The sequence below is a fragment of the Gymnodraco acuticeps genome, unplaced genomic scaffold (assembly GCF_902827175.1).
Source record: "Gymnodraco acuticeps unplaced genomic scaffold, fGymAcu1.1, whole genome shotgun sequence".
Classification (NCBI taxonomy): Eukaryota; Metazoa; Chordata; class Actinopteri; order Perciformes; family Bathydraconidae; genus Gymnodraco; species Gymnodraco acuticeps.
In genome coordinates, this window is record NW_022990947.1 from 1,564,613 (window position 1) to 1,587,548 (window position 22,936).

At 39.1% G+C, this 22,936-nt stretch overlaps 1 protein-coding gene across 1 annotated transcript in view; it reads right to left on the reverse strand.

Annotated features, from left to right (window-relative positions):
• The window catches only part of ipo11 (importin 11), a 147,607-nt gene that overhangs the window by 80,905 nt on the left and 43,766 nt on the right, over window positions 1-22,936 (reverse strand). Inside the window, exons 15-19 of the mRNA XM_034234866.1 lie at window positions 22,148-22,253; window positions 8,078-8,204; window positions 870-903; window positions 644-684; window positions 379-495 (exon numbers count right to left, since the gene is read on the reverse strand). Of these exons, the coding sequence (XP_034090757.1) occupies window positions 379-495; window positions 644-684; window positions 870-903; window positions 8,078-8,204; window positions 22,148-22,253 (425 nt within the window). The remainder of the gene's footprint in view (window positions 1-378; window positions 496-643; window positions 685-869; window positions 904-8,077; window positions 8,205-22,147; window positions 22,254-22,936) is intronic.

Genomic DNA, 22,936 nt, shown 5'->3' on the forward strand with positions numbered 1-22,936 from the left:
GTCAGGGGTGTCCAAACTACGGCCCGGGAGCCAAATGCAGCCATTTTGAATCGGCCCTCAGCCAATTCTAAAAGTGTAATGGACTATGGCCCACAAATGAAACTTGAGCTTGTCTTGTACTTCTTAAATATATCTGTAAACATATATTACATAGTAGTGTTCATGTGTTGATAAGCGCACTTTCTGTCAATTAAAGTTGAAAATATGTTCTAACAAATCTAAGCTGATAAGAAAACAGCCCAATAACTTATTTACATAACAGGGCCCAGCCCTTCGAACATTTTTCAGTATGTGGCCCTCAGTGAAAAAGGTTTGGACACCCCTGGCCTATGTTCTAAAACGTAACACTTAAACTGTTGTTTAATAAACAAAACCCACCTGGATGTTGACCCTCTCAATGACACAGGAGATGACATGGAGCACCTGCATCTTAGTGTCACACTGCGTCACCTGCTGCAACAGCTGGAAGAGCAGCCCAAAGATAGACTCAAGGTACTAAACAAAAAAGGAAGACAATCTAAGCGTTAGAAAAGCAGAAAGGGAGAGCTGAAATCTTTATTCATTTATTATCGTGAATCCTCTGCTTGTCACTTGATTGAAAACATTCACAGTCAATTCCAGGTTAGTGATAAAAAATACTCACTGGCAGGAATTGCTCTGTCCGGAATTCAAAGTCATCAACGGGTAGTTATGAGTTAAGGATGAAATCAAACAGTTTAGGAGAGATATATATGCAAACAGTCATATCTTTCTAAGGAAGGCCATCAGATGCAGTGAGGCTTTAACAGCAAACAAAGTAAGAAAAGCATAATACAATTATTTGTTGAGAAAATGCTGCTTTGAAAATAATAAAAGAACTGGAAGGATATTGAGCTTCAGGGTTGTAGCCGTCTCAATCCGCACCTATGAGAAAAAAACAAGATCAAAATGTAATTTATTTAGTACATCTGGATAAGTGGTTTATTTAAGCTACATAGAGAGAAGATATACCAAGTTTGTATTGATACAAGGGAAAAATAAATTAAATGAACAAAACAAAATGACATGTTCCTTTAATGGAAGACTTGGAAAGATCCCAGACATAAATATCTCACTATAGGAAAAGGCTAGGGCTGCTCGATTATGGCAAAAATCCTAACCTCGATTATTTGGGTCAATAATTGATATCACGATTATTAAAAAACGATTATCCATTTACTTTGAAAATATTCATTCATTGGGAAAAAAAATGTGACAAGTTTTTAACAATTGATTACCCTGAACTCTAAGTATAATTCAACTGAAAAACCAATAAAATAAAAAATCGTTTAAAAATAAAAAAATATTCGTTTTATTTCGATTATGTTGTTCTCATAATCGTTTCAAGACAAAATTATAATTGCGATTAAAATACGATTAATTGAGCAGCCCTAGAAAAGGCTATAATAAATGATAACTTTAGGAATGTTAGCTGTCTATTGTTATAGAAAGAAAGCAGCCTCTCTTTTTAGAAAACCATTCCACAAAAACAACTTTAACATTTAGTGCAGAACTTGTCGCTACAATTCAACTTTTTTTCTCAAAAGACTATATGTCATCAATTTATGAAACAATAACATTGATTTTCCCTGTAGTGACTCCATTAACATCCAAAAACAAGATGTAAAACTACTACTACTTTTTATGGTTTACAGCATGACATTGAGTTGTATAAAATGATTTACATAATCCACACAGATCTCTTTGTTCGGGTTTTTTCATCAAGTGTTAACATGTGATCATTTTGGTTATCTTATCTTAACAAAGCAGAAATAAATGAATCTTCTCTTTGAAGAACAGCATGGAAGATTTACAATACATTCAAAAATACATGAAAGCATACGTCATGTGATTGAAAATCAGAGACTTAAACTGACAAACCTATTTAATTGTCCTCCATTCACAAGAATTTCAAACACTCATTTTATGTTCTCATGTACAGTAAAGGTAAACAAGACCCATGGAACATGTGCATTCAAGAAAATGAACTGCTTGAAGTTTAATTGACAGTTGAATTTAAAGACGTAACCCCCCCCCCCCCCCTGGGTTTGCAAGATCATAAAATACGGAATAATGTTTGAGTAATGCTGCACACATTAAGAAGCAACCGAAGGAGTATGTTGATGAACGAAGCCTATCAGTTGCCATCAGCACTGGCATGGGGGAAAATCAACCACTAATGAGAGAAAATGCATTCAGTTCTACAGCAAAGCAGAGAAGATAATAGATAGCTTCATAAAATTCTTGGATGGACACACACACACACACACACACACACACACACACACACACACACACACACACACACACACACACACACACACACACACACACACACACACACACACACACACACACACACCACACACACACACACACACACACACACACACACACACACACACACACACACACACACACACACACACACACACACACACACACACACACACACACACACACACACACACACACACACACACACACACACACACACACACACACACACACACACACACACACAATGTCTGATAATAATAATTCAGTCAAAACATTTGCCTCATTATTATTCAGTTTCAAATAGTCTTTAAATGAATACTAAAAAACAGCAAGTTCAAACTGAATTTTAAAGTGATTAAAAGTTTAATCAGAACAAATTTCACTGAACCACCTCACTGAATCCAAACAAGCCAAAGAAATATTTCTACTGAGCAACCGCTCATTACAAAGCAACACCAGAGGCCTCACAAGTTAGGCTGTGTTAAACGATCCGGCGGGCCTCCACTGATGTCAATAATGACAGCTTTTATTTCCAGGATATTTTTTTAAAGATGGAATTGGCTAAAATTGCTCTGGAGTGGTTCAAAGTGTCATTGTGTCTATATAGACAGCACTACAAAGACAACAGAGAGCACAAAACACAATGAACTGGAAATGTTAATTAGAGCAAATTAATAATAATTTGCTGATATAGACTTATAAAGTATTAATGATTGTTTTTTCTCATTTGGTTGTGTGTCTCAGATTATTTAACTACACATTGAATAACTTGACACAGATTGGAAGATTTACACTGACAAGAAATATGTATGTTTGGTATGGGGTAAATGCTACCTGATGTAATATGTCTCAGTATATCTCATACACATTTTGATCTAAATTAAAGACCATTACCATTCGCTCCAACACTCCATTGAAGAGTTTGTGGTTCATCAGTGTCGGTCAGGATAGTGGATATACTGTTTAGTAACCAAAAACATAATTGAGTGGGTTATATACTGGTGGATTATATTCATGAGACATACAATCCATATTAAAATGCCTCAAAGCCTCCCTGCAGTCGAGGAAAAGTGGGCAGAAATGTGAAATACTGTTGACTCGAACAGCTTCATGTTGTCAAAGAGAGCTTTACAGAAAATTCTAGAAAGGAATGTTACCTCCCACTGGGAATGCAAATGGCCTGGAAATAGAGAAGTTAAACTTGCAAGCAAGATTATTTTTAGCCTTTATTTAGAATCTGTGAATAAAAATCTGAGAAGTATGCAGCTGTGAGAAAGAAAGGAGAATGGAGGAAACGTGGATAGAAAATCTGGCACAATAGAAAACTGCAAGCTATTAGCATCAGAGTTTACAATTCAGCTCAGAGTCATTGATGAGGGCCTATAAACTGTGTCACTAACAAAGCTCCCACGGGGTGTAACTTTACCTCAAAAACCTGAATTAACTGTAGACAGACAATAATCATTTATATCGTCACAAAAAATAAGATGTAGTAGCAGAGGTCGCGTTAACCGAATATATTCCGTCTATGACGGAATTCTTTTGACAATGACGGAAAAATCTGAAAGCAGTCCGTCATTTTGACGGATTAGAACAAACTCAGAACAGCGCCAAAGTTTCCCCGCAGCAGGGCTCCGGCGTTATGCCCTCATGTCGTTTCCAGACCTAACTATGCCGTACAAATCATTGAAATGTCTGGGAGTTTATGCTTTACGCTGCGGCGCGCTCCTGCGAGGTGCAGTGGGCATGCACAACACGGCATAACACCGGCGCTAATTCCCCCCCCGTTGACAGTTCACGAGCGTGCTCTTCCGCCCCGCCCCCCCCCCCCTTCCCCCCTGTCAGTTGTGTACAGACCGACGGGTAATAATGGATTTTGATGGAAATTTTACGATCCTGTCCGTCAAAATGACAGGCAGCGAAAAAGTCTAGCGCAACCTCTGTATAGTAGAATCTTTGACAATAAGCTGAAATACATAAGCATGTACAATTATCCTAAATATACCCATTCCTATATAGCAATAAAGTAGAACATTACATTGTATTACATAACATCTGGCTCCAAAATGGTGGAGTGAGCTCCCTATTGATGTCAGGACAGCAGAAACTGTGCATATATTCCACCGCAAACTTAAATACACATCTGTTTGGATTGCACATTGGCAATTACATTCTTTAAAAAAAAAAAAAATGGCAATTTAAAGAGTTAGCTTTGGCCTTGTATCTGATTCACCAGCACTTACAATGGTATGGCCTACTTGAAGTGAATACATCTGCACTTCCCTTGTTGTTCGGGTTAAGTATCACTACGGTTATTGCACTTATTGTATGTCGCTTTGGATAAAAGCGTCAGCCCAAAGCAATGAAATGTAATGTAATCTGGATTGCACCCGCAATTCATTATCTGCTTTGATAGGGATTTGATTAACACAGAACGCTGCCGACTCCTCAGGTAGAAATAGCACATCACACTTATTAAGCCACATTGAACAGCATTATGCTCCCAGCCCAAGCATCACCGATAACTGAGCTAATAGTTAACTAGGTTACAGTAGCTAATGTTAGTGGTTAGTGCTACTTGTAAAAATAAGTATAAAAAACAATGCTGCTTGAAGAAACTGCTTTAAGAGTTCATTTGAAGAATTCACTGATTGCATTTAAGGCACAGACATGTCTAACAGTTGTACCTTCTCATATCTCCCTACAGGCATATTTGTTGCTAAAGAGAGTGGGTGGCTGGGTGGTTACGGCAGGAGATGATACGGCAGGAATACAAATGAAAATTGAAAACACTAAGCAGGCACAGAAAAGATCAGCATCAGAAATGTGTTCACTATATCACCAAATAGGCTTGTCTTTATAAATTAAGACAGTTCTCGCTTGAGAAGTGCCCCATTTACAAAAATCTAAGAAAACCGTTTTAGTTGAAACAATGCATGGAGTTACATTACCATTTTGATCAAACTACAACTCTACTTACTCTACAGTTGTTACAAGTGTTTCTTGTCAAATACACAAAGAAAATGTCAGAGATAAATATATCTGTTATCTTGAATGATGAACTTTCCATCTGAAGTACAAGGTCCACCGGATAGCATGAGAGAAATTGATAACCGATCGCTCTGATTGATAGAGGGCAGTTTTCTCCATTAGTGGATTTTAAGTTTATAATCAATAATTCATTCTGCCCAAGAGGTTCTAATTTGCCCAGACAATATTGATCGGGAGTCACAACATGATTGGTGAGCTGTCCAGTGGTCTAACATTGAACTTGTGTGAAGAAAGACTATTGGAACAGTTAAGGCTCATTAAAACTTCAACGCATGGCACTTAATTATAAAAAGCTGTCTTAAAACTAATTTGACATATTAAAACCATGCTTTTTTGTAGGGATGAGTATAATTGCCCACATTTGGATGCCTCCAATAATTAAAACTGTAAAACAAGATCATATTCTGTGTGACTGCCTTTCATTAAAGCAATACTTCATGATGAGCCATTGAATGCTATACGGACATCATTTACTTAAATGATATGATGCTATGTACACAACTTTATATCCACTGTAGCAGCCTGCTAATGAGCTATGAGGCAAGTAATGATATGTGAGAAAAATGTGACCTTCCTCAGAACCTGTTAAACCCTGAGCCTGTTTTTCAGGTTTCAGGATCGAAAATGACATTCCCAGAACAAATGACCATATCTTCCCTTCTAAAAGGGCTAAATTAATAATCTTTTTTCTCAAAGTAATGATAAACCTGTGAGTTGGATGTAGAAAAGTCAGAATCAATATAGATGTTTTTTATTTTAAAGAAAATTCAGATTGAACATAGTAAAAAACTGTAAATTATAGTGTCCGTCCAAAAAATATGTTGTACTTATAGTGAAAACTAACCTTGGATGATGGGTTAGTAGACTAAAAGCTTTAGGAATCCAAAGTACAACATATAATAAGTACCCTGTATCAAGATTGATGCAAAACAAGTGATATTTGACCTTTTTAGACAGATTTAGCAAAAAAAAACCTCTTCTGGGGCCATTTGGGTAGATTTTCCATATCTTGCTGGATTTTGACATGTGACATCTCTTTCTGACCGTCAGAGCTAATAGAATCGAGGGGAACTCACACATAGTCCTTATTTGGTAATGTGTGTGTTAGACTGCCGCATAGCCGAGACCGGAAGCAACAGCCACTCTGGTGGATACCATTAGCAGCTAACTTTTGCTCTGCGATTTTTACATAAAAATGGAATTATGGATTATAAATGAAATAATTTCTTTATACAGAGACGTTAAAAACCTATGGATTAACCGATTCAGCCAAGTTCTTTCTCATTTTAATGCCATTGAACACGTCTTTTGATCAGATTGACAGCTGCGGTGAGACGATCTCCCTAGAAGCTCCGTAAAGGTACGTGTTGTGATGTCTGTGTTTGCTTCCCCTGTCGCAAGTTCGGATCACTCAGTGATGATACTATATACCTAAATAATCTGTGGAACCTCAGTTTTAATCGGATATCTTGTATGTGCAGCTACGATAAGTAATAAGGGTACTTTTATCTTGAGTTCTGTGCCAAACTCCGTTAGCATTTTTCGCTAAGGGGTCATTTAGATGCTTCTTATGAGACTTGTGTTTTGTTTTGGTAAAAATGGTTTGTATCGTCAGTTAGCTGAGATTATTCCCATTAATCTGGTATTACACATTAATAGGTTCTTAAATATTAAGATCCCCTGAGACACAGTGTCGTGGAAAAAAAAAACAGCTTGGGGTTTAACAGGTTAATTGGTATCCATGTACACAGGTGGCATCGGGCCCCATTGCAGTCTAAATGGCTGTGAAAACATAATCCTGGGGCTCTAAACCTAAATATACTGTTTCACATTGTTAGTGTCATCATGTGTGCTTCCAGACCCATAAATGGATGATGCATCATGCATGTCACAACTGGGGACATACAATTAACATCAGAGAGCTGCACAAATGTCACTGAGTTTATGCTTCCCTCCATCCATCCATCACAATAATATATCAGGGCATGGTGTTTGCGTGGGCTCTGCAATTATAAACTTAATTACATCGTAATCATATTCTATGTCTATTGCAACAAAGAGGAAGGGAAATAAACATACATCCAAAAGTTCCTCTACACAAAGAGGGTTTTAGAGATAGGGGAAGCAATTAGACGCAGAGATTGAACGCAGTAACTAGAAAGGGTTCAGTCTAATGGGGAGATTATGTTGAATTGCATTGTAAATAATGCATAGAACTTTTCACACCACTTAATATAATTTTTTTTTTTTTTAAAGAAAACATCAATCAAGTGCATGGCTCATGAAGCAGGAAACCAAATGGCAAATTGTAATTTTAAATTGAGGATGACTTTGGCATAATAATGGCTGCTTTTCCAAAATGAGGATTACAAAGAGGTTTTTTAAGGCCATGGCTGAGTGAAAATGTTAACTAGTAAATTAAACTCTTTGATAAAAACGATTCCAACAAATTACCTCTTTAAAGAAAACAAAAGAGAAGTTTAGAAATCAGATGACACACCTTCCCAGAATCCCTCACTGACTATGTTTGGCTTTGTATAAAGTTAGCAGAGTCATTGATGCGTTGCCATGACGTTAAGATGAGAACTCGTCTGTGTCGCTGACTGTGCACTTTCACTAGGGGTTTGTTTAATTCATGACGAAATTAACGTATTCTGAGGAAGCTGCCACTCCAGTGATTATGAGCAGTGTGCAAAAGAAAACACTGATTTATGTCTGTATGCCTTACCACCAAGTCTGGATCCTGCATGAGGCTCAGGATGACCTCGTAGAGTAAAGGTCGAAGGTCGGATTTGAACTTGACAGCGATCCACTGGCCTATTAGCCAGATCACCCGTCTGCGAATCAACTTGTATCTGAGTAGGAAAGAAGGATGGGAGATTAGTAAATGTTGGCTTCAGATAAATAATTCATCAAAGTTCTTCAGTGCGCTCTTCATCCATAGCATACATTAGAGCAGGGGTCGGCAACCCCTGGCACGCGTGCCAACATTGGCACGCGGCACCGTAACCAGTGGCACACTAAGAATAAGTGGAATAAGTGTGCAAAATATTTAAATTGTATTTTCGGATCCTGAACGAGACCGCCGCCAGAGCGCGTCTCCCCGTTACCTGCAGAAGGAAGCCATGCACGCAGCGAAGCCCCGCTCTCTTTAACTCCAGGTGACTTTCTGCCGCTTTCCTCCGTGGTGCAGTGATGATCGCTTCACCACAGAGGAAAGCACTACCTACCTACTGCCTACCCATAAGGAGCTGTACAAATGCCGCAGTTTTTGCGTGGCTGTGTCTTTAGTTGAAAGCCCAGTGGCGATCTGCTCATCTCTCATTGAAATAACATGCTACAGAGGGGCGGACTGGCCATCTGTGTGTTGAACTTTCCTGTCGGCTCCCAGACCGTAGTCGAGGAGGGCAGAAGCAACAAGCTTCAGGTTCAATAACCCACTTTAGCTTAAATGACTGGAGAGAGGCGAGCTCTTCTTGGGAGGCCGTTGCATTTATTTAGCTGTTCTTCTGTTTCACAAAATACATCACAGACCTCTGTTTTTCTGCTTCCTCGTTTCACTTCCAGAAACAAACACACGTTCCCTCACTGTCGCTCTACCATCCACAAACACAAACACACATGCACAAGCCACACCCCTCTCTCTCTCTCTTAAAGAGACAGCGATCTCATCTCACTCTGCATGACCCTAATATCATAACATGTGTGTTCTGGAGAATCACAGAACGGACGATCGTCCTTATTATTATGCCGTTCAAACCAATTATTTAAATGTGTTTGTTAAATTCGGCATCATGTAAAGTTGCGCTGACAGGTTCACACACTGCTTCCCCGCAGCGCGGCTCCCCCCGCCCTCCTGCTGATAGTTGACGAGCATCAAGCTCCTCAACCCCCCCCCCCCCCCCCTCGTTGATAATTCTCGATCGTTGGCACGCTGATAACAAGTTTTTTTTTTTTAATGGCACTTCATATCAAAAAGGTTGCCGACCCCTGCATTAGAGAAATGAACCAGCTGGCCCACTAATCCTGTCTCCACAATTTAGCTACATTATTTAGGGATCCATTAAAAATGACTGGGCCAGTTATTCAAAAGATTGGATTCTACCAGTAATTTTGACTGATCATTTTCCTTTTTTTCCCAAGTCAGGGTTTCCCACACAGACTATACTTGGGCGGGCCGCCCAGGTATATTAACGGCCGCCCAAGTATATTTCGCGACCCATTTAGTTTTTTTTTTTTTTTTTTATTCGTCCGTGACCACGACGCCATCTGCGATCGATTAACTTGTAGACAATGATCCCTCGCTCCCTTGCTCTGATCTCGCCTCCTTCTGGCCTGTTAAGTGGCCTGCCTCACACAGGGTGACTGGCTGTCTACATGATGTGGCCTGCCGACATGGCCACTGTCATACAGATCATAAATCAAAGCCCTTGATTGGTCTCTGTGTGTTATTCAAGCTCGGGATAACCTCAGCTCAGGTGAGGTAAAGGACTCTCTGAGTGTTTAGATAGTTAACTTAGTCTAAGTTCTCAGTGGGTCTCAAACGGTGTGGTCACCATTTATGTAAACACATATTTCCATTTGAGAGGGTAGTGGTGGTCTAATGGATAGTGAGGTGGGCTGAAGATCGGAAGGCTGTGAGTTCAAATCCCGCCAGGAACACCACCACTAGTGTGCCCTTGAGTAAGGCACTTAGCCCTTAGTTACTCCGGGGAGAATGTCCCTGTAATCGGTCATTATAAGTCGCTTTGGATAAAAGCGTCAGCTAAATGAAATGTAATATGATTAGTAAAATATGCATGAATAAATAAATAAAAAGTTAACTAGGTGAAAAAAGGTAAGATACACTTTTAAAACTTGTTGAGAGAAAACTAGTCTTTGCTGCTGCCTCAAAGAGGACCAGGGGATAGGAGGGAGACAGGAGAGGCTGGTTCAGGAGCACAGACACACTCACAACTATAAATGAACCAAAACTAAATTAATAAACAAGTTTCAGTGTTTTTTTCATATTGTAAATGGTATGTTATTGGTTATGGCCTTGATTTTATGATTATTGAAATGTATACAGTTCTGTTAAATATAGGTGTTTCCATAGATCTAGTCTCTTTATTTTCCCCTCAAAATGCACCAGATTGATGCATTTAACTCCAAAATAAAAAATAAAATCTTACCGGGGGGGGGCATGCCCCTGGACCCCCCTAGAGGATTTGAGGTCGACCCCCACTAAAAATCACATGGATAGGTTCCTAAATACATTAATAAATACATTTATTTTTTTAAATAGTAACCCATTTCCATATGTTCATGTGTGGGTAGTAGATTTAAACTATAGGGCTATCATTATGGACCCTGCCTGTACTTGTTCGCTCTGCCATCGCGTGAAGGGTCTGCTAACAAGCGACCAACAGAAAGGTTAATGTTGTTGCACGTCACCTCAACCCCCCCCGCTACCACCACCCCCCAAAGTATATTTCAGATCTGTGGGAAACACTGGCAGTTAATGGACCAGCACCAGAGGCATTTCCATACACACAGGCGTTGGAGCTGTTCTTCATGAAATCCCAGAAGGATGAAGTGCTCTGACAAACAGTGCCATCTTTGCCACCACCCGCCCAAGTATATTTCATATCTGTGGGAAACACTGCACGTCATAAAAAAAACAGCACAACACATGCACTGAACAGTAAATAACCAGTGTCGGTTAAATTAGAGTCCTCAGTGAGGCAAGGCAAGGCAAGTTATATAGCACCTTTCAACACAAGGCAATTCAAGGTGCTTTACAAAAATGAAAGACATTCAGACAAAGGCAGTGAGGTAGCGATAGTGGCACTAAATGGATATTAGAGACACAAAACACGAAAACCCAAGTAAAAAAAAAAAGGCAAAATAGGATTCCCCTGAAAAACAATGTAAAGGCTAAAGTATCCCTCTCAATCATCACTTATGACCCACTAGAGGCGTGTAGCGGTGTCTGCTGAGACCCTTCCTCTCTACCTGGATCATCTCTTGCCCCCGCTCTGGCTCCAGCTCTCACTCCTCTGTAGGGTTGGGAACCAAAACTCGGTTCCAGATGAGAACCGATAAGAAAATGCCGGGTACCGGTACCCATACAAAATACACAATTTTGGTTCTGCTTAACGGTTCCTAAACGCGGTAGACCCTGTATTCCAGTGGGTCCGTCTGTGCCGCGGTGACCCGGTGGAATACAGGGCGGACCTGGAGAATCACAGAACGGCCGATCGTCAGCGGGCCGTTGACGGCCGGCTCGGTACGCTGACGGCCGGCGCCGCCCTTAATAACGGCATCATGTAAGTTGCGCTGACAGGCTCAGCCTGTCTGTGGTTTAGCATAATTTCCACTGTATAAACCGGTACTTCATGGTTTTGATAGCCACCAGGACAAGTGTATTTTGGGTGGCTCTCCCCGCCCTCCCATAGACAGTTCACAAGCTCAGTCACTTCATAACACCAAAGATGGATCGCGGTAAACACTCTAAAGTGAGGCTCCACTACACTAAAAAAGAAAAAGACAAGGCACAGTGTAATGCCTGTTAATAGCTTGCCACAGGCATAGCTCAGTTAAAATAAAGCACAGCTATTGTGCAATACATTTGTATTGCATGTATATATATTTTTTAAATGTCAGTTAAAGCTTAAAAGAATAAAGATATTTTTGTTTTCTAAACGTTTGACCTCTTTCTTTTACAATTTTGGAATCGAAACGGGGAATCGATAAGAATGGGAATCGGAATCGATAAATTTCAAACGATACCCACCCCTACTCCTCTGCCTCTTCTCAGGACCGGTTCTGCCCTGGCTGACACTGTAATCAGTGGTGTCTGAGTCAAAACATTAGATAGATAAAGTCACTGGCTAATGGCATTTAGCCGGGTTAGAGGGGCCAACTTTGAATAATGCGTTTACACAAATCAGCAAGCTAGTAATGCCCATTCTCGCTTGAACAATGGTGTTAAGGCATTTGTTTTATGAATGCATGGTTGCAAAGCAGCCTTGTGCTGCATGTCCCAAATGTAAGGCACTGCGTGTTAGGTGATTTTTAAACAGTTGTTTTGGGCAGGCAAGAAGTATCCCTCTGCATCGGCCCTCGTACCCGAAGAGGGAGAATAAAGGATAGTGGGATGACACTTTTGATAATTTATTTTCCAAAACCACAGGGAGCCAGAAAACACAGTCTGTGCCACCAGATAGAAGATACTAAACACAGAGGATTGGGTCTTTGAGATGGGTAACAACCATAGGTAACAACGCCGTGTGTCTTTTCTTATGTGTGTACAAGGACAAAGAAGAAAAGAGCTGGTATTTTTCTTGGATAATTGGTTTAATTGATTTCAAAACACTTCTAATTCATCTTTGTCAAAAGCATTTTGAAAACTTAAACGTGAGCCTTAAGATAACTAACAATATTATGCAAAATGCCATGTGGACTGAATTTCTGATTATCTTAAAAGCACACGGCAGCACTTAGACAGTCCTGGGTGGAGCAGAGGAGCATGCAAGGATTACAAATCAACTTCCAATTACTTCTAAATATAAGAAAGGCAGTTAGATCACATTTTCTAGAATCTTTTATGGAGGCAGCAACATATGGAATTGTTCCAAAATGATAGCGCAGGTACAGCAGTATCATTGGACAACGGCCATGTGCACACTACAAGAGCAATCTCAATATCCAGGTTCCAAACAACAGCTTGGCAACAAAATACAGAAACTCATCACAGGTTGACATCAATACATTTCTTGTTCTTTTTGGAGAAGACAACAAATTAAATCAATGTATTACGAGTGCTTTTGATACATGGTGCATCGTTCTGTGAAGGACCATTAGCAAATATGTTTATGCCAGTTTAGACTTCAAGAACTAACATTATGTCTGACAATACTGTATACGCTGATTATTAATCATGTAATGTATCTGTTGAATCGACTAATTCCCAACTTATTCGCAGTTCTAAATGCAATATAGAGTTTTGTCCTTGTCTGTGAACAGGACAACATATACTATATATAATATACTATGCAACTGGTGAGGGTACGTCCAGTAGCATCTATTAATCTATTATTAGTGTGTGCTGGCAAGGTTGAAGAAATGGATGGAAAGGCAGATGGAAGGGTGGGTTGACAGGGGTATTTGTCCATCAGTCAAAGGTTAGACATGACTAATTTACAGTAAATCTTCTCCTCCTCCATAACATTACACAGCTGTCAGGGACCCTGCTCATCCGTCTGGCAGACACATAGAACTCATGTGGCCCAAATATGAACTTAATTACTTGCAGATTCACAATTTATCATTATCCTTGAACAAGAGGACACAATACTCCTTTGCTTCCATTCTACAGACATTTAGGGATTAAGGGTGTTGTAAAAAATAAGATTAATATTGCAAGTTCAAGTCTAAGGCCTTTGTGAGATGCTTTTTTTAAATTAAGTGTGCGTTTCAATGCCCTCAAGCAGTATGACGATAGTTATTTGTAGTAACCTGATTTATTACATATGGATAAGTTATTTTAAATTGAATAGTTATTTGGATTATTAATTGAGCATCAGGTCAAAATGGATTATCCTTCATAGAGAATAACTAAGCAGCTGCCTCCATCAAATTGTGTTCGCCTCTAGCTATCGGCAAAACTCTGACATTCGTCTACATGGATGTATGGAAAACTGTTCAGTCAATTGTGAAGGCCATTGCATGATTACGCCCATGTGGTGGTGCTGTATTGTATTACATAGTAAAATGGAAAAGTGTAGCCAAAACGGAAAAAGAGTAGGAAAGAGCTGTTTGTTTTTGGCTGGAAACCATTAGTGGTACATAAACACAATGATATATATAAATGGCCGTTAGTCCTATAAACTTACCCTTAAATAGCTCTTGCACTTTCTAAATGAATAGGTGCAAGTGTTTCAACCGGTAACAGATTTGCCACCACAAATACTTTTATAACGGCATATGTTGGTCAACGACTTTCTATGTTACTCCAAATTACATTACATTGCATTTAGCTGACGCTTTTATCCAAAGCGAATTACAATAAGTACATTCGACCAAGAAGACACAAACTTGAAGAAAACAGAATCATAAAGTACATCAGGTTTCATAGAGCCAAAACATTTCAAGTGCTACTCAACTGGCTTTAGATAAGCCAGTCCTTTATTAGTATATAAGTGCTTTGTTAATAATTCTATCGCTCAAAGTGGAGTCGAAAGAGTTTTTAGTCTGCGCCGGAAGATGTGTAAGCTTTCTGCTGTCCTGAATGGGGAATGGGGAGCTCATTCCACCATTTTGGAGCCAGAATAGCAAATGTTCCTGAATGTCATTGCTGCGACTAAAAAGCCAATTCCCATCCGTTTAGACCGAAGAAAATGTAAAAATAAAGTACTTTAGTGTTCAACTTTTCACCATGTTATTGAATATGAACGTTTAAACAGACATCTGTAGAACATGACTGCTCTCGGAGCGAATGTCAGTATACTCACTGGGACCTGAAATCTATCTGCTAATTGTGGTGTTACACCAGGTGAAAGGCTTTGCGAGTCACAATGGGAGCCCATACAAGATAAACGGAAATAAACATTATTACCCTGAAAGTAGTAGAACTGCAAGAATGGGGGTTGTGAACCTGAAAGTCTGTATCATTCAGCTTACCAGCTGAGCTTACACTTATGGCAATGAATGTTGTTCTTTTTTGCTCACATTGTGTGAACATAACAAACTCAATAATGTCTGAGAATAAAGCCACAACAAATCCATACACAGAGGAAAACACAAGGGAAAACTTAAGTTAAGCTACTCAAATAACAGAATCTATTGGCCACCCAACCCAACAAAGCTCAAAATAATACAGTCTATGCTCAAAACCTAAGGTCAAGCCACAAAATGTCAAAATACAAAGGTGTTGAACAGCTTTTTATGCTGACAGTCTAAAAATAGAATACGATACGATATACTTTATTGTCCCTGTAAGGAAATTAGTTCTGGACTCCGTCCTGCAGTTCAGCATACATGTACATATACAAACATAGTGGACATTAAGAGACATACACATATCATCAGTCATACACCGTTTGAACAAACACAATACACAGACGCACATACTGACAATGGCGACCTATTGCTCTACCCTAGAATGGGGGAAACATACTCTGTTTCTTCATCAAGTTGACAGAAAAAGCTCACTTGCTAGTCAGGGATGTCCATATGAGTGATATTAAGGTGTAAGGGTGTCTAAGTGGGAGTGGTTTTTATGTTTGATTGAAAATGAGTGTCATGTCTCTGCACGCAGGCACGGTTGCTTATTACGGGTGTTACAGTTTGAGTCACAGAGAAGGGGAAAAGATTGAGATTGAATCTATACGTGCCAAAGTAATAAGCACTCAAGTATGACTGCATGTATAGTCAGTATTCAAGGATTTTGGTAATGTCATTTCATAAATAACTAAAGAATCTTACTGGCAGCCTCAGGCTTAGCCAGGAGGTATAAGTCAAAAAATGTGTTTTGCTGACAGTTATAATATTTAAACTGATGCTGCTAAAGTCAGATGATGTACGGCTCAAACTTGCAAAAGTGAAACCTAGAATCACATTTTCAACTAACAGGGAGAAAAAATACATAACCCACGAGAAAAAAAACACATACAGAGCTGTAGAGTAAGGATAAAAACTAACTAGTAGTATGTTTCCAAATTGAAATGAATCCTGTTGAGGGTAATGACCACCATGTGAAGCAGAGCGGGGATGTCCTGATTTTCAGTCATTCATATTAGTAACTCTGATACAAAAATGTTCCTGAGACTACAATTGTTGCTCATTTGGGTTACAAGGATACTTCCAGCTAGGAACTCATTACCTTGACCCTTAATTGCATCAACTGGTCAGAGACTATTTGAATCAGTCATGTATGGAGTTCTACCCTTGAGGACAGGAGGCAGGACACCTGGACATTAACCAGCATGTCAACATAGAAACTCCACAGACTGTGGATGTAATTTTAGTGCACCTGGTTCCACATCAAACAGGGAGAAAATAAGTTCCTGTCATTGTCTCTCAAGTTTTCTCAAGTAGAAGTCCACAGGCTCAACAACAGATGCTCTTATTCATTCAATTTGTGTCTTTTTTGCCATGTGGCTGCAGGGAGGCATTAACAGTCACACTGTGATGCCAGATGCAGTGCAGGCTATATTCATTCGTTTGCATGTCCTAACTTGTAAACATTTTTAAAACATACTTGCTCTCTTTTCTATCCCTGGAACACCTGGCTTATATTAATGCTCAGCTAAAATAGTGTTCATTACCGCTCTTTGCTGGGGGAATGAAAAAAAACATAATTTCGTCAAACGTGGTAATATTGCCCGATATAAGTGAGCAATTACAGCACAAGAATATCTCAAAATGTCCCAGCAATTGATTCAGATTGATGGGAACAAAATCTAAATGATGTCCTGCTAAAGGGAAACGGCATGGTAACTGACAGTTTATCTGTATTGTTTTTTTAAATAAATGGTACATCTCAATGGTGTCTAGCATATTGTTGTGAATATTAGGTATCTTGCTTTTCTCTGATGTAAATCAAGGTATATACAAGCAGGCCAATGCTCAGAGGGCCAAGGAAGGCAGGCAATGCAGCATGATATGGGAATACGCTGGTAACAGCAACAGAAGTGTTTCAGCCAGAAAAAAATGCTTTGAATGTGATATATGCTATCATACCAAAATCATTATTGTCCTTCTGCTTCTCTTGAGGTTTTGTCAATTTGGGGAAATATGTTAGCCATCTAGCCATGTTGACTGGCAATACTGTAAGACCTAGATTAAACGTATACATTTGAAGTAGTGCTGAAAGAGTTTAAATATAAATATTTACCCTTGGATAACTATCTTTCAGGGCTAAAAAAAACCACCTCTTGGTTTGTTGCACTAATCAACACAAAGGTTTGTTCCGCGCCTTGATAGGAGTTGTGGGCACATTTGGAAAATATAAAATGAGGTTGAGTTCATATAGATATTTGTTTTCATAGAAGTAAATATACTTAGTATGGACATGCATTCACATCCCTTACTTATATTATCAGACAGGGGATGTGGCCGTGAGTGTAAACACAAAGCATATGCTCACCGGCAGTGATAAACAAAGTTAATTCAAATAAAAATGGATCCATCATACATGCTTACATATCCCAAGTTGTTTGTAACATCAGCACTTCAGCAGCTTCCAACAGCTGTCAATCAAACACATACACATTACACACCCCTCCAGCCAGCAGAAAAGAGGAGTATTGTAATAATCGTTGTGATGGAAGGAAGGATATTATGAAGACTGCACACCACTGGCATTTCTCTTAATGTGGGCACAAAAGATTTGTACAAAGGTGAGATAAGTCAGCTGGCACAGGCCATTTCAAGTATTCACTGGTCTAAAATATGGCACTTAATGTCCCCACAAATCCCCTATGTCAATCTGCCGGAACACCCTTGGAATGAACTTGAAAGCAGCAGTGGTACAGAGGAACATCAACCTATAAATATTAAGCAGTCGTGCAAAAAGCTAATATCCGCATGGTCAGCTTTGATTCCGAGAGACTGTAGGTCCGCGTTGGGTCCCTGCCACAAAGTCTGACAGCTCTTTCAATCATGGGCCACCAGTATGAAATAGGGATTTGTAACGTTCTGGTTGCCTAGTGAATATATCGCATACAAAGTTCATTTCTCCAGCATATGGAATAAAATTGCAATGCCTACAGTTGATTTGTATGTATTTGGATTGCAGCTAGGGGGAACATGGGTTAAAATACAAATTATTTGAAAGGGAAAAGGTGGTGGGCTGGATGGGAGGTCACTTACATATAGTTTTGTGGCTTGAGTTTTGAAAGATCAATAACATTAACACTAAAAGCCATATTGATGGTCTCCTACAGTTTCTTCTTTGTGTTATTGTGTTCCCTTTCTGAACATTGATCGAGCATGTGTGAGTTCTATTTGATGGCGTCATATATTTGTCCAGCAGGGTTTGTTTTCTTCTCATATGCCTGAGGAAGTATTTCCTTGTGACTATTGCACTCCGCTGGAGACTGACAATGACATATCGAATTGTGACAGCATGTTAACCGGGATGACACTGACAGCGTGAAGACAAGCAGGCTTAGGCAAAGGAGCATGCAACCAGTTATGCAAACATATGTATGCCAACACACTCACACACATATATATACTCGTGCCTGCAGGAAAAAAAGGTAATTGTGATTGCTACATAAGAACAAAATGACACTAATTGAGAGACATCATCAGTAATGCAGAATAATAAATATGCTTAATTGACTTGCTTGCATAAGCCTCTTCAAATTACTGTGGGAAAATCTGAGTCTGACAGAAACTAGGTCTGATTCAGCACCCGGCAATCAATAGGAGTGAAAAGTGTATGTACTCATAACTAACTGTGGCTTCACTAACTAAAAACAACAGCAATATGTTATCATCCAAGGACCTCTCTGTTGTTTTAAAAAGACAAAATATTCAGCAGCTTAATGGTAGGAATATCTTATATCAGCCATTGTATCCGCCCAGACAAATCTCCAGTGTTTATATTATTGTTTTTTCATAAATTGCACTACAGGAATGCCCTGGTGTTTTTGTTTTGTCTTGAGCATAAATGGAATACTACAACAGTTTTAATGCAACCCTGTGTTGCAGATTGACCGTGAATTCAGTTTGAATCTTTGTTAGGAATTTCACTGAGGACACCAAAAACGAAATCATTTAATGGATAGTTTTGGTCCTTGATTACGATTGTCGGAGCCGCGTTCAACTACTCTACAAACACACAGCTAGGACCACATTGTTTAAGATAAAAAGGATTTACCTAATTGAATAACGTAACCCATGGACAATATCTCCCATAAAATACAACAGTATTATTAATACAAATTAAACATTTCATTTATATAGCGCTTTTCTGAGTACTCCAAGACACATTTCGTACAAGCATACAAACAAATACATAAAGAAATGGAAAGGAATGCAGGCAGGCAGTGGTATGCATTATTAAAGGAACATTTAAACCTGGGTTTAAGGTAGTAAGTAAAGTAAAAAAATAAACATACGGTGAATTAATATGAGAAGGAGCTAAATGAGCCAGCAGGGATCCCCTGTTTGAGCAGTCAAGTAACCCACTGTGTTCTGTCTTTTTGTTGGAGAAATAACATTACCTGTTGATGTAGCCACACCGGCCTTTTATCTCCACCCAAATGTATAATTTATGCCTGGAGCTAGAATGTTGTATTTGGTGACATCCTGTATATTGCTATCAGTTCAGTGTATTTTATTAAAATATAAAACTGAATGTACCAGTTTTGAGAGAAGCTCTATATTGTGAAGACATCAGGATTGTGCTTCCATGTCTGTACTGCTTTGCAAGTTCATTTAAAAACATTAATTTTGACTCAGAAATACATTGAGGGAAAGAGCTTGTTTACATTATAGCCGAGATTAAAACAACAACAACAACAAATCCTAAGCACCAAGAAACAAAAAATAATTAGTTAATTAAGTTATGTAATATAATATAATCTTATTACGATTATTCAAATAAAATAAAATGTGCAATTATTTGAGTATGTTCTATAAGGGCCAACAATGAAAAGCAACAACGAAGCAATGTAAGAGCATTATAGATAGATAAAAGGGCATATCAAACCTCACAAAGACACAGGGCCACAGAACCTCAGCACACAGCTCACAATGTTGAAAATGTTATTTATCAGTAACAAATATTAGTGCAGTGTTATGGAAAGTATCAAAGTGCTTTGTATTTGCAGCTGAAGCATGCATTAATAACATGTCACTAAAGTGGAGTTGAACTAGAGTTGCTTCAAAAAGCATTCATCTACAGTGCAGGATAAAAAAAATGTTACTATGGAACAAACAATGTTTTCCCTTACATTAACAAGCAGAGGAATTTATTCAAAAGGATAAAAAAACAATGGAGTTCATAACTTTGTCTTCCTTGAAGAGAAAATGTCAAGAAAAAGGATCTTGAATCTGAGCCAAAAGGGTGTTTTATTTGGTTCTCATTATTATTGTATGCATTGGTATGTTTGAGTGCACAAGAAACAGAAAAAGGCGACAGGGGTGGCGTTAGGTGCCGTATGTTCATTTGGTTTAATTATTCAGGACGTTTTCATTGATGCCTGTCATAGGCTGAAGGCTAACATCCCTAATCACTGCGTCACCACGAGCAGTCATTCCGGAAACATACAAAAAGTTGAGGTAAAAGAAAAACTTTAAATATCAAAAAGAAAATCATGAAAGTGGAGGTGAACTAAGTGCGAAGAAGACCAAAGCAATAAAGTCCCAGGAGATACAAATGTAGGGGATTATTAGCACCTGCACTGACGTCAGCAACAACCTGAGCCGACCTTTAGAGTGCGGCAGGCTCTAGGTTTCCATCGGCCTGGGGTCTGTGTGAGCAGGGCACTTCTTTGTTCTTCATATCTCTTTGTTCTTCATATCTCCCTCTATTCCCCTGACTTCTAAAATTAGCTCACTATTCATTGTTGCCGCATCTAAAAGTCTTTGTATCCATGATGTGATTTGTGGAGTTTGTATTGCTGATTTTCAAGTTTACCCAGCCTGTTATGGTGCTAATGCTGATGTTACGCATGTTTGATAGCTGCTTAAGTGATGTGTGAATTAGTCACGCCAAATGTGTGAATACAAGCTGCAGTTGTTGATGTGACCATTACAGATATTGACTCTAGTTCCTCAGTTGGCTAATTATTATCCTTTTGGCATGTATTGACTGCTTTCGACAGTTATCAATAGCTGAGCCGAGGTTAATAGTCTATTAGCTTGAATTACCCTGAAAAGTATATGCAATCCGACACACCACTTATGTCTGAGAGTGAGCTCATGTTCTGTTAATCAATCAGCTTAAAAAAGGACTGCTAGCTAGCTTAAGTTTCACTAATATTAGACCATATGTAACATTAGTAAGGCAAAATGTAATGAACTCCAAAAGTCTTTATTTTAAAATGAATACTGAATACAAAGAGGCCACAGGAAATTATGGAACACCCATATAGTACAATGCAATTGTGTTTCACCCTTTTTGAACACAGGGTATAACGATCCATCAATCAGGATCGCATATCAATTTCATGATGAATGAATGATCCATGATATGGATGGGAAATAATAACATAGATACATAACGCTGTTAGTGAGCAGTGCTAGCAGCTTGAATGTGCCTGTTGTGTGGTCTATAGAGAGGCTGAGAGTATATGGTGGCGATGTAATGTTACAACTCCTCCAGACCCATCCATGTTCTGCTTGCCCCCTGCTTATTACAGTTAAAGGGTGTTAGCGTCAAAGTTAGCAATAACAACAGCCCAAGCTCACTTAATGTGGGTGGGCTTTTAAGGTGACCAGCTTTGATCGTTTGAGTGGCAAGACATCCTCAGCTTTGACCTGCCACCAGACCTTCAACAGCAGCTCCTTCTATTCTTCATTCTTAGTTAAAAAAAAATATTTATTTGTTTTGTCTGTGTTTTGTGAGTGAATATCATTGTTACTGACTGTGTGAAATTACCATATGATATTGTCTAATATTGATCGCAGATCTTCAATTGAATCCAATTAAAATTGTATTCTGGAAGGTTTGCTTTGATATCAGAAAATATCGTGATTTTCGCTCCGACCCTGGGGTTTCTTTCTTCCTATAGTAGGACATATTCTTGTCCCTAATGACACAATTAAATATCAAATATCAAGAAAACCTATATGGACATACCTGTGATGGCTGACTTGAAGTTCTCCGAGAAGCTGATTCTTGAACCACTGGTCGAAGTCCACGTTGTCAAACAGCTCGTAAGCTGCCAGTCCTACTGCATTGTATACTGCAGACAAAACAACCACAATAGGAGTTTAGAAAATCATCATCATATAGGCTACATTCAGAAGTATTATTCATGGCTGCCACTAGGTGAGATTATACCGGGAGCCAGTAAGCAGTCAGCTATAAAGGCAGTTGACGCAGGTGGTCTTGTTATTTTAGCAAATAGGTATGTCACAAAGCACCATCCATTACAAATGACAAATATCTTCATATCAGACAAACTAATGTCCCTCATCCAGTATTTGGCTCATTAAAAGGATCCGTTATATTATGGGTTGGAGGCTCAGATCCTGGGTCCTCCTCTCTAAGCAGGTATATGTCACTGCTCCTACCACCGCACGACTCCATCATCCAGCGATGTCTGCCGTTAGATCAACACTGTCAGGAAACTGCCGAGATCTCTGTGGGCATCCCGCTTCAACAGAGGACCTAATAGTATGCAATCTCAACTCCCTGTGATTTAATTGTGAGTGTGTGTCATAATACTAACGGAGAAGCAGCCCTGACCTGCCACAGAGTTATAAATACTAAGACGAGTTAGAGAGGAGGAAGACAGGGTGTAAGGAAACAAGACCCTGGAGACATGAGAGATTAAGTGAGGGAAAGAGCAGTAAAGCCAAAGGGATGACAGTATACAAATGCAACCAAAAAAGAGAATATATAAGTTCAATCATTTAGATTTAT